The sequence below is a fragment of the Notamacropus eugenii genome, chromosome 5, assembly GCF_028372415.1.
Source record: "Notamacropus eugenii isolate mMacEug1 chromosome 5, mMacEug1.pri_v2, whole genome shotgun sequence".
Lineage (NCBI taxonomy): Eukaryota > Metazoa > Chordata > Mammalia > Diprotodontia > Macropodidae > Notamacropus > Notamacropus eugenii.
In genome coordinates, this window is record NC_092876.1 from 400,886,567 (window position 1) to 400,899,107 (window position 12,541).

Here is a 12,541-nt window from a genome sequence, read left to right on the forward strand (position 1 = left end):
CTTATTCAAGGAAAAGCAAAGAGGCCAGTGTCACTGGATCAAAGAGAATATGAAGGGACATCTAAGCATCCTAGCTCCTCTTATGCATGGTCTCTGGACGTCCAGTTGGGAGGGTGGAGGGGTAGAAGCAGGGCTACTGGAGTTTGAGAAGGGGCAGTAGACATCATTCAGTTCATCCAGTTGGGGTTTTGAATCCATCTCCTCTGACTCTAAATTCTGGATCCTTTTCACTACCAACTTATCTCTCAAAGATCTACCTCCTCTTAAAAAAGGGGGCCACCAGAGAATAAAGGGAACTGAAGGAGGAAAGAGTTCTATCAGCTGCTGAACTGCTTGCCCAAAAACCCCCAACAAAACCCCCCAAAACCAAAACCAAAACAGAATAAAACAGAAATGGGAAATCTACTTACATCTTTCCTATTCTGGCCTCCTCTCCTCTTTCAGGAATCCCTATAATCCCTTACTAGAGTAGGCACTTCTCACACTTTCATTTAGCAGGGTCTTTAACTTCATTGTCAGCACCTTCTGTGGGTCAGCCCTTTACTTTCTGCAACCCAAGTACTATGCCAGACTGAAGGTCACTAAAGATGCTGCCCCTTCATGAAAGGACAAATAAGTTATGAGTAAAGGATTCCCAGCCTTATGAACAACAGAAAGACTTCTCCTTAATCAAACCACATGCCTGATTACTGCTTCCTTTTCTGAGAGTTATTGTTCTGTTAGGTGCAAGGTTAGGGAGGGGTATATTAGTATGACAACTCCTTTGTAAATAGAGTGGCACACATAGTGGATATAGTGTTACACCTGGAGTCAGGAAGACCAGAGTTCAAATTCAGACTCCAAAACTTACTAGCTGTGCAAGTCGCTTAACCTCTGCCTCAATTTCTTATAGGAATGACAATAATGTCTGATTCCCAGAGTTGTTAATGGGACAAAATGAGATATTAGTAATGTTTTGTAGATCTTCACGTACTACATAAATACTATATACACCACCACCACCACCACTACTACTACTACTACTACTACTACTACTACTACTACTACTACTACTACTACATACTAGAATACAATAAAATGTCAAAAGGTTGTTTTGATACCATCGAATACAATTAAGCAGGCAGGCATCTCTAACACCATGTTTAGGTAGCAAGAAGAAAACAAAGGAGTTCAGAACAGATTGTTTATCTTACTAAGTAGTATTTAGAATGAGAATTCACAATAATTTCTTCTCCTCTATGTACACCCCTGGTTTGGGTCAGTGACAGAATTCTCATTTTCAACTCCCCTTTTGATTTCTCATTTTACAAAGGTTTGACTCCTTAAGGACAGTAGCAGAGATTTTAAGTCATTTCTTCCTTTGCCCATTCATTTACCACCCTCTAAATCCTCACTACTCAACTTTGAGCTGTTATGAGATGAAAAAGTTTCTTTCCTCAAGTTTATAATCTATCTTTGGAGATACAGTGTGGAAAAATGGGGATAGGGAAAAGTTTCTTCTAGGAGATAGGGCATCTTTGCCTCTGTTCAAGTTAAGTACTTGTGGGATTCAATCTGAAGTAGAACATGAATATGACTCCTACTGCTTATACTAATGTGATAAGTCCTTGGGTTTGTTAGCTGCTAAGCTGCTATTCCCCTTCTTTGGACATTTATTCTTTAACAAGCAGGGAACCAGCTGTGAATCTTACAGATGTTGGTGATTCTGCTCTACTCAAGTTAGAACTGGCGGGATCCTTGATTGCAGGTGTGGTTAATCGACCTCAAGCAGAAGAACATATTGTGGTTGAGGTTACTCAGTCAGAAGACTCTGGCTCCCGAAGGAGGCGCCCGCAACAACAGGTAATAATGGTGAGCTATATGAAAATAATTGTTTAAGAAGATGTCATATCTCTTTTAAGTTTGAACCACTTTTCTCATGTGAAGTTTCATTTTGAAAAAAGTTGCTTGTGAGTTGTATGGTGATAACACCGTTGGCCACCAAACAATTTGCAATGAGACCTTTTCCTTGTCTGGAAAATATATTTTTTCTCTTGCTCTTTGTAAAGTGACTACAGAACCCTTGGCTCTCTGTTGCTGTGAACAGACAGCTGTTTTTCCCAAAGAATGAGTTCCTCGAGAAATTTAGAGGAACATTATAGATTTTGTATTTCTTTGTGGTAGTGGTTCATGTTAGAGGCACCTTAATTAGATTTTACTTAAAGGTACTGAATGCATTTGTATGCTGGAATTAAATTGTGCTTGTACACAATTGCATTACTGAGAAAGGCTAACATATTTTCCATTTGCTTATGGTTGCTTACATATTGGTATCTTAGTGTTTACAGAATGATTTGAGTTTATTTTCTCCTGAGAAACAAAGGAGGAGTCAGAAATCTATAGTAGCAATTCTTTTTGTATTACAGCACAAGCTTTAAAAAAAGAAAACCTATGGATCATATTACTTAAATCACATTCTTTTTAATTCCTTTCAGAGTAAGAATATTTTGTATTTTATTTCTAATCTACCAGGATTGCTAAAAGTCTATAAAACTTCTAAAATTTATTTTATACACACATACACATTTTACATAAATTATATATGATATATAACGTATATTATAAATTGTAAAAGTTTCTATAGATCTTTTGCTCAACACTTTGTTTTGAATCAAGAAAAGGAGTCCACAGTCATTACTTGATTAACTGAAACTGTTTCTTGGCAAGAATACTCAGGCATGTGTGTACTTTACCCATAATCACCTCTAGCCCTCAGGTTCCAAACACACTATGATGTGCTATGGTTTCATGTCTGTGCTCACTTGAAATGGAGTCATGGTTCTTTAGATGACTGCCTGAAAGGGTGTTCAGTGACAGAGCTTGATCCTCAGTTCTTTGTCATTGGGGAGTCTTCACTGACCTTTTGCCTGTTTGGGAACCGATGACCAAGGTGAGGTAACAGACACAATGGGGTAGCTGAATATTCATAGTCTCTTCATAGTCTGCATGAATCAACAAAAGGTACAACTCTGAATAAGGCAGCAAGGTGTATGAAAAGTGAATGCCATTTAAAGTCAGAGAAGGCAGTGTGTGTGTCAGATTTAATCTGATATCCCCTACTTGTCATACCTTTGACAGGTCATTGAACCTTGTAGGACTTCAGTTTCCTCATCTTCAAAATGAGTAGTTGTAAGATTAGATGACCTCTGAGGTCCTAATTCTAAATCTATGAACTGACTGGCCATTAGTTTTACAAACCTTTACACAATTCCAAGTATCAAAAAAAGCATTGCAGAGTATTTTAATCCTTTTTCTTTCATGGAGTTTCTCAAATAAGAATAGGAGGACAGACTCTTATAGTTGTATTATAAACCAGTTAGTCAAAGGGTAAAGTTATAAGTCTGTCCGGTTATAGGAAAGCTACGTGACATAGTAGATGAAACTAGGGGCCTGGGGTCAGAAAGACCTGAGTTCAAATCTGGCCCAGACACTAGTTATGTGACCCTGGAAAAGTCACTTAATTCCATTTTCCTCAGTTTCCTCATTTGTAAAATGAGCTGGAGAAGAAAAAGGCAAATGCTCCAGTATCTCTGCCACAAAAACCCCAAAGTGTGATCATGGTTGAGTTGGACATGACTGAAATGAGCATGTGAAAATGAAACTGAGACAGCTTGTTGAAAGTACACTTGACAGCTCAGAGCAAGCTCTTAGAAGGTAATACAGCCTTCTGTACATTTAGGACAAAAGGATATATAAGTCCATTACAAATGGAACTTTAGCCAACTCAGGCCCATTGGTTTATCAGAATTCTAATACAGCCATACAGCCATTTCATATCACAGAAATTAAATGACTCCTACATTAGTACTTGTCTCTAATGGAAGGAAATAGTGGGGAGAGGGGTTCTTTGAGGTAAAAGAATGAATAGTTAAGTTCATTTAGCTTGTGATGACTGACAAATCTTTATTTTGGGGGTAAATATGAGTGTTCTTGACTGAGTGAAACCTTCCTTATATCTTTCATTATCCTTTCATCCACCTTTTGTAATTGCCAAAAGGTGCATATATTTATAAGATGCAGTTTCAAAAACATTTCTGTATTCTTACTAATAAATCACACCCCACCTGGAACATAATTTTAGAGTTAGGAGAACCCTTCTAGGCCATCTAGTCCAACTCCCTTAAAAATGAGGAAACTGATGCCCTTAGAGTTACTGTGTCTTGCCCAGGGTCACACAAGCAGAAGGATTTGAATGGAGGTCCTTTTACTCTACACTGCTGAACTCTTTCTTCTTCACTACATTTTCTCCTAACTACATGACTGGCTATATGGAAGGGTGTTTCCTTCTTTTACTTGGTTAGTTCATTTGTACCTACATAATATTATTCAGTCTTTCATTACCTCTTGTGAGTTATTCGGTCGTGACAAGTTATTTATAAACACATTTGTACTTATGAGTTGTGGAAATAGTCATGCAATCAATTATCCAGACAATTTAAACTTATAGGAATGACACATAAGGTCCTGTAATTGTCATTTGGCTATGCTCACTCTGGTGTTGAGGTGGCTTCATAAATATTTTTTTCTGTTCTCCAAAATTTTGCATAATAGTTTCCCTTTTCCAGCCTTTGCAGAAGACATACCAAAATAAAGATTCTTCATAAACTGAATAACCCGTAATATGTTTCACTGAATGATGACTGTCAACTCTTTTTTAGGTCATCTATAACTGGACCATCTTTTTAAACTCTAAAAGAAATGAACAAGCTGTTACTTCCAGGACTTTTGAGCTACTTACCAGGTTGGTTTTCAGATAAATGATAATTTGGAAAAGTAAGAAGGAACTACTGCATGTCACACTGTGAGACAGAAGGTCCCGAGTTCCAATCATAAATTGTCATAGTGTCTGGTTATCTAAGTGCCCCTGGGAAAATCACTTAATTTCTCTATCTCCCTCTAAGTCCTACTCAAATGCCTTGTCCTAGTGGGTATGACCTTGAGTTCTTCAAGGTTAATCAGCAGAGAATAAGCTCTGGTAGAACCTACCAGCCTTCCCCCAAACTGGCGATATATGGTAGCTAGATAGATCATATGTTATATTCGTACTATGTGCCAGGCACTCTGTTAAGCCCTGGGGATACAAATAGGATAGTCTATCCTCTCAAGAAGCTTACATTCTATTAGAGGAAGGCAAAACACATAAGGAAAATGAAAGAAGGGATAGGAAGGGGCTAAAAAGTTCAAAGAATGCATTCCAGGCATGAATGAGGTAAAGCGTGACAGGTCTTTCCTAAAATGATGATTTCAAAGGGAATCACCAATGAGGGAACAGGACTTCAGGGTGGATGTTTTTCCAGCAGGCAAGACAACAAGTAAGGGGAAGGAAGAGAGTGATGATGTATTGTAGGTCTATTATATGAGGATTAGTCTAGCTAAATTTAAAGAGGCCCATTGCCAGTTTGTCCAGAAGGTGACAAATGACTTGTCCACAGCAACTCTTACAGATTATTTACGAAGTCCTCCAGGCATTGTAATCTATGTTGGTGGAAGGGGTACGCACCTTAATGAAATCACAGATCGCCACAATATTAAAGTATATAATATCTGTCATCATGGTGATGTAGTCCTAATAGAGCTGCCCCCAGCCCCAATAGTCTAACTTCATCACAGGCCCACTGTACCTCCCTAGCTCCCCTACCAATGTCCTAACTTCTTCATATATGTCTCACTGCTCACTAGAACAACAGGTGTGTCCCTGAAACTCATAGTTCTCAGAGAAACAGCAGGCATGAGAACCCAGCCACTGCCTCCACCCACCCATGACCCCCAGACCCATCACCACAGAAACAGTTGTGTTCTTGTAATCAATCACAGTCACATCATCCATCTAGTCCAAGACAAGACCACAATACCTAACTATCTATCTTGAACAGACAGGACCGCAATAGCTAGCCAATTGGAGGGCAGCATGGCCAGAATGATGGAACCACCCTCCTCCATTACCTAATCCCTTAACAAACTCCTCTTGTCTTTCTAATATTAATCACATTCCTATATTCTATGTAAATTTCTGTTATAAATTTGTATCTTTACCCTATAAAAACTGTTTTCTCTGAAGTTGCTGGTTCCTCTTGGAATCAGCAAGACAGCTTTCTGAGTTCAAATCTAACCTCAGACACTTATTAGCAGTGTGACCATGGGCAAGTCACTTCACCCAGTTTGCCTCAGTTTCCTCATCTGTAAAATGAGCTGCAGAAGGAAATGGCAGACCACTCCAGTATCTTTAACAAGAAAACCCCCAAAAATGTCATGAAGAGTCAGACACAACTACATTCACTTCACCACCATTATTTCCTATGAATAATTGAATTGACTGTGGAATAATTTGGTACTAGAATGGAGTCAGAGGAAGCTGATTGTTATGCTATAGTACTTTTTCCCTTTCACGAACCATACACCATCTGTTTCTTGCTGCAGAGAGACCATTTCAATAAATATTCGAGCCTTCCTCCAGAAAAACCAAGTGATTCCCCTTTCAATGGCTCATCAATACCTCCATGCAGATATAGAGACCCAAGTTACTATTGCATCAGTCATTTTGGCGGGAGTCTATGTGCTGATCATATTTGAGGTAAATATGACATCTTTTATTGGTTTGTCTTTTCCCACAACTCAACATTTGCTACCTAACTCTTCATCTACAGAGGTTCAGCATTTATTAAGCAGGCTCTTCTCAATTAGCATATTCTCCTATTAAAACTGGTATGAACTTGGATCGATTTTTTGAACCCCAGGAACTTTCATTTGTAAAAAAAAGAAAAAGTGTGTTTTAAAGTCTTATAAATATTTGTGTTGGAAGACTCCAGATAAACTCCATCTTTCACAAGTATTTTTATTCTTGTCTCCATGAAGGGTTTGCTCTACATCCACTTGTTTTTTTCTATCAACTTAATGAGTGTTTTCTCAAAAGATCTTACCTTACACCTTTATTGTTTAAAAAGTATATTAGATAGATGTGACTTTACAAAAACAAAGGAGCGAAGAAAAAATAGTTTCTATCTTAAAGTGTTGAATGTTTGAAAATTAGCTTGCATTTACTCTGTAGATACAGATGCCTATTTATGTAAACGTTATCTGCTTCATTAGAATGTACAGTGCTTGAGGGAAGTGACTTTTTCTTTTTTGCTTTAATTTGTATCCTCAGTGCTTAGCACAGTTTCTGGCACATAATAAATGCTTGTTGATTGATTGAACACTACATATATATATATATATATATATATATATATATACACCATGTTAGAATAGTTGTATCACTGAGCAGTCTGGAATACAGAGTAGACAAAATTATAAGAAGTAAATTTTAAAGAGTAAAAAGTAAAATTTTTAATACATGAAAAAATATGATTGAGGGGTACAATTACAGGTGCATGGAGGAATTCGGAGATGGAAGGGACATTGAGAACAGGAAAAAAGGTATTTTTTAAGTTCAGGAATTTATCTGAGTTTATCCCATGTCACACAGTAAATTAATAGGAATCAATTTGCTTGGGACTAGTAGGGAGTTGGGTGTGGATATACAAAAAGCCTAGTAGATTTTCATGGGCTTGTTTTTAGTCCTTCACACTGTGTGGTTAAAAGTCAAATGGATGCGATTGATCTTCTTTTATTGGTTTGTCTTTTCCCACATTCCTCTCATTGTTTTCAGTGAGTTGGAGAACAGTGTCTTATTTAAGTGGAAAGAATGGGTCAGTTAAAAGAAGATATAATATGATATAAAATATAATTCTTACTAAACGTGAATAGCCTGAGTTCACTTTGGAGAAACCATTCACTTATTCGGATCATTGGACCAATTAAAAAAAAAACTAGAAAATTCAGAATCTGGTACCCAGTAGTAGTAGCACCAGTTTCCCTCATACACCCAGGCCTCCTAAAGCTTCAAATATGCATCTTATTTACAGTTTCAGATGTAGAAAGGACTTTCCCTATTTATGAGCTTATAGAGAATCAAGAGAGCCCCAGTCCTCACTATAAATATAAAAGTTGAAGCAAACTAATACACAATAAACATTCTGAGTCCCTTCTGTATAGATACGGAATAGATACATGTTTTACATGTAGGGGGACAAAGAAATTAAATAAGACATGGTCCTTAATCTCAAGTCCACTAAAGGTATATTTCCAATTAAGAGAGTCAGTTTGCTTGCCAATAGTACAAGTTTGCTTCTGAGAAAACCAATTGCTAAATTAAATTTGCACTGACAGTTCACTTGTCTGGGACATAGGTCTTCGCATACTTTTAAGAGAAGCAGTTATTGAAATCAAGTCTGATTCAGAGTTCTGAGACAACACTTGTTCCTTTCAGTGTAACAAGCTGTGGAATATTGGAGCAAATGGAGAACATGATATGTTTTAGTGATTTGAATAAGAACAATTAGAGAATTTTGAGGTTAACGAAAGGGGAAATACAGACATTAAAATGGTTCTGAAACTAAGGGACAAATGTAACTTGTGCCACAATATGTCATAATTATGTCAGAATTTGATTACTAATCACAAATTAAGTTAGGTTCATTTACCAAAAGGATAGAGTCTGAGAGAAGAGACATACAGAAAGAGATGAAAGGCTGTGTTCTCTCTGTTCCATTACTTGTTGCTGGGCTGTTGGTCAGTGACGGCCTGGTCCTAAAGTTACTGGACCTGAGTTCAAATTCTGCCTTCAGTGCTTACTATCTTAAGCCACTTACAATATCTAGGCCTCTATTTCATCATCTATTAAATGAAGAACTTGGACTAGATGAGGTCTTTTTCACCTCCAAATTAATGATCTGTGATTACTATTCTAATATGTTAGTCACCAGATCAAAGGATCATAGCTATTGAGGTCTGAAAGGGACATTAAAGGACATTGAGTCCAACCCCCTCATTTATGGCTCAGAGAGGCTGAGACTTGCCTAGTGGCCATTGTAACAATCAATAAGAGTAATAAAATAGAATTTCAAAAACCATAAAACAAAGCACGGAAGCCTCTCTTGCCTTCTTTTTCTCATTTACAACAGCAAGATTTTGTTTTTCTTTCCTGTCCATTAAAACAGTAGAGAGGAGTTCTTCTGTGCATCCAAAGAAAACAGCTAACCCACAAAACCCAAGCAACACTGAAGGGCATCCCACTGACAAAGAGATCTGAAGTGATGGACACTTTAGGGCTTTTTGGGAGAACAGATGGAATTAGGAACACTTTATCTGACCTGGACCATAAAGCCAGATTAGAGATGAGAACCAAAGAATAAAAATATAACTCAGGCAAAGCAAGAAGAAACTGTGAATTCAGAGTTTAAATTGGATTCGTGGTTTAATTTGCTGTCCATCCTGATCTAAAATGACAAACCGGTGAAAAACTTGAATGGGACCTTTTTTTATTTGATTTGATTTTTTTGGTATAATCCCATTCAGCAAGGCTCTCATTTCTCTTATATTAAGTAATTATGTTCCAAAAGGATAAAAAAGCCTGTCAAAACCTCCCATAAAGTTCCTCGTTCCTGTTACTGATTATTCTTCACAATCTCTTTGACTCCTCTAACCTTTTAAATGGTGACCATAGAAATGTGAAATCGCCTGGGCTTTTCTTTCCAATTACCTTTCTGTAATGAAAGCTACCGCCATATTGGGGGTGGGGTGGATGAGGGAACTCTAACTATTCAAGTAATAAAATATTTCCAGAGCCTAAATAGCCCTCCTTTTTGCATCTCTTAAACCTCTTTGCATCTCCTTTTTGCATCTCCTTTTTGCATCTCTTAAGCCTCATTGTAGTGTAATGATCTTGTGGTAACCTTGGGTTCTTGTAGACTGTTCTCAAGATGCATAGGTATCTGCCAGGTCCTAATCAAGCTCTTTCTTTCATTCTTTAATAATGGACTGATGGTGTGTCAGTGTTTCTACCTGATTTCATTAAGTTGGTCACCAGAATGTTTAACACCAAAAGAGCGATTATTTTATTCTATGGCAACTCATGAAACTACTTATTACAGTGTAGAAGAATTGTCATCTGCCTGAGTGGAGACAATAGGCATGCTGATGACATAGCAGATCTATTATGTAGATCAATAATATTAATTACATTTATATGGTGCTTTATTTACATAGCTCTTCATTCCTAAAGTATCTTATGCTCAATTTCCTCCATGTACAAATATGTATATTCATCAACAAATTTTCAAGAGACTGAACAAGTGACATTGCCACTGTTTTTCAAGCCTCTGGAATAATATCTTAACATAGCCCCATGAGCTATGTCTCATATGTCATCCATTCAAAGGAATTCAATTCAATAAACCTTTAAGTATCTACTATGTGCTAAACATATTATGGATGCTGAGGTTACACAATCAAAAAGAAAACAGCCGCCTTCTTCAAGGTACTTCTATTTTACCAGGGGAAAGCAATAGCCACAATAGTTTTTTAATTAGCATGCTAAAAACTCCTTCCATGTGCCAAGCATGATGCTAAGTGTTGTGAATACAAGGACAAAAATGAAAAAATAGTTCCTGATTTCAAGGAGCTTATATTCTACCAATAGGTAAATTTTATGTATATAAACATACATATATACGCATATGTCTCTCTCTATGTGTATATATATATATATATATATATATATACACATGCACCCATGTGTATATGTGAATCACTAATTAATTTATGACATTAAATAGGGATAGGCATACCCTTTCCTTTGGGTACTCATTGAGAAAGACTAAGATGGCAGTGGGAAGTATGCAGGGGTAAGCAGCACAGAAAAAAGGAAGACAACCCATGCAAGGGGATGTGGTGAATACAAAGGCTGATGGCTGAGTATTGGGGCAAGGATGGAGTGGTAGGTGCAGGCAACATGGGGAAAGGAATAGGGAGAGGGAAATCATTTATACAACTGTAGATCAGTATTCCATTAAGGAGATGGAATAGTACCTGAGTATCAAGAATTTGAAGTCTCATTTTTATAGGGTTTTTTGTTGGGGACAGACTAATTGCTATCCATGTCGCCTTGGGGTTAGTTCTTTAATATGTCCAAATCATCTCGAAGTCATCAGTAAAACTTTAAATTTAACATGCCCACGTTCTCTCAAATTTATCTTGTGTTTGACTGATCTTACTGTTTACTACTAGAACTTAACTGAGAATTACGTATTGTAAGACCAAACCCTGATAGCAAGTCTTATATGGCTTCTTCTGATTTAACTCATAGTCCCAGGATATGATTTCTTGCTTACTATATGATACAGTTTGAAAATTATGTTCTTTTCATCTGTGGGACAGTGTGTACATGACTTCTAGATTCCCATTTACAATCTTACTTCCTGCTGTTGTTACTGGCTACTTATAAACATATGTACTGTCTAGAGGCATGGCAGTAGCAGCAGCAGTCAGGGGGATCAGAAGAAGACACAATTTTAACACATATGTATGTATATGTAAGTAAACACACACACATGTATGAATACATTATGTACACATGAGTATCTATATAGATGTGTACACACACATGTGTATACATGTATATATCTATGTGTATGCATACGTGTATATGTGTAATTTTGATGGTATGTAGAACATTATCTGTAGGCATCAGCAAAAGCATCTTGTAGGAGATGGCATTTGAACTGGACCTTGAACTCCCATTTTATCTCCTAAATTATGAGAAAATATTATCCAATATTATGACTTTCAAAGCTATGGTATGAACTGTGTTTTAACATCCTTTTTATTACTTATTTTCATGGTTTATAAGTGTTTTGAGTTTCCTTTCATTTTATTATAGTTGAATGCTAATTATATATAGAGAATTTTAAGATCTAAATATGCACATGCTTTTATGTACTCTCAAAAATTACAAGTTATTTCTTAGTTTCATCTAAAAATGCCACTGTAGATTCCTACATGTTTTCCAAGAGTTCTTTAGTTTAATTAAATTAATAAATAGTGCACATAAGGTATGCTTGACAAGGTAAACAGAATTTGCATTGTTTTTAAACAGATAAAGCTGTGAACATATATTATTCTCAGCTACAAAACTGCCTTTTGCTTTTGTAACAGCTGGGTTTCTTAGGAAAAATGTTAATGCTACAAAATGTATTTTTGTCTTCAATTCAATGACATCTCGAAATATTTATGTAAGGAGAATTCATCAAGTTGAATTGAGTCATAATGAATTGGTACAGCTAGGAAAGAGCTATACAACAAAATATGGAAGAGCTATACAACAAAAAAGTCACGATTAGGGTCACGAGCTTTTAGCCACAAGGGATCTCAATTATTATCAAGTTAAGAGAATTCAAACCTCATTCTGTAGCCCACAACACTCTTGAGTGTGGGCCAAACCAGATTAAAGTATAATTGGAAGTATTTAACAAAATAAATAAAAATACAGTAAAATATAGATAATATTAATGTGTGGCTTTGCTAGTCAATCTGTACCTGCAGAGATTTTTTTTTTTTGCATGGCTCTTGTTCCTATTTGAGCTTGATACTACTTATCCTAGTCCAACTTCTTCATTTGACAGAT

The 12,541-nt window shown here is 36.7% G+C and overlaps 1 protein-coding gene across 2 annotated transcripts in view; it reads left to right on the forward strand.

The window, feature by feature from the left end:
• OCA2 (OCA2 melanosomal transmembrane protein) overlaps positions 1-12,541 on the forward strand; it is a 656,645-nt gene that overhangs the window by 159,824 nt on the left and 484,280 nt on the right. For both annotated transcript variants that reach the window (XM_072614578.1, XM_072614579.1), the window contains 3 exons: positions 1,679-1,842; positions 4,698-4,780; positions 6,457-6,610. In XM_072614578.1, the coding sequence (XP_072470679.1) occupies positions 1,679-1,842; positions 4,698-4,780; positions 6,457-6,610 (401 nt within the window). The remainder of the gene's footprint in view (positions 1-1,678; positions 1,843-4,697; positions 4,781-6,456; positions 6,611-12,541) is intronic.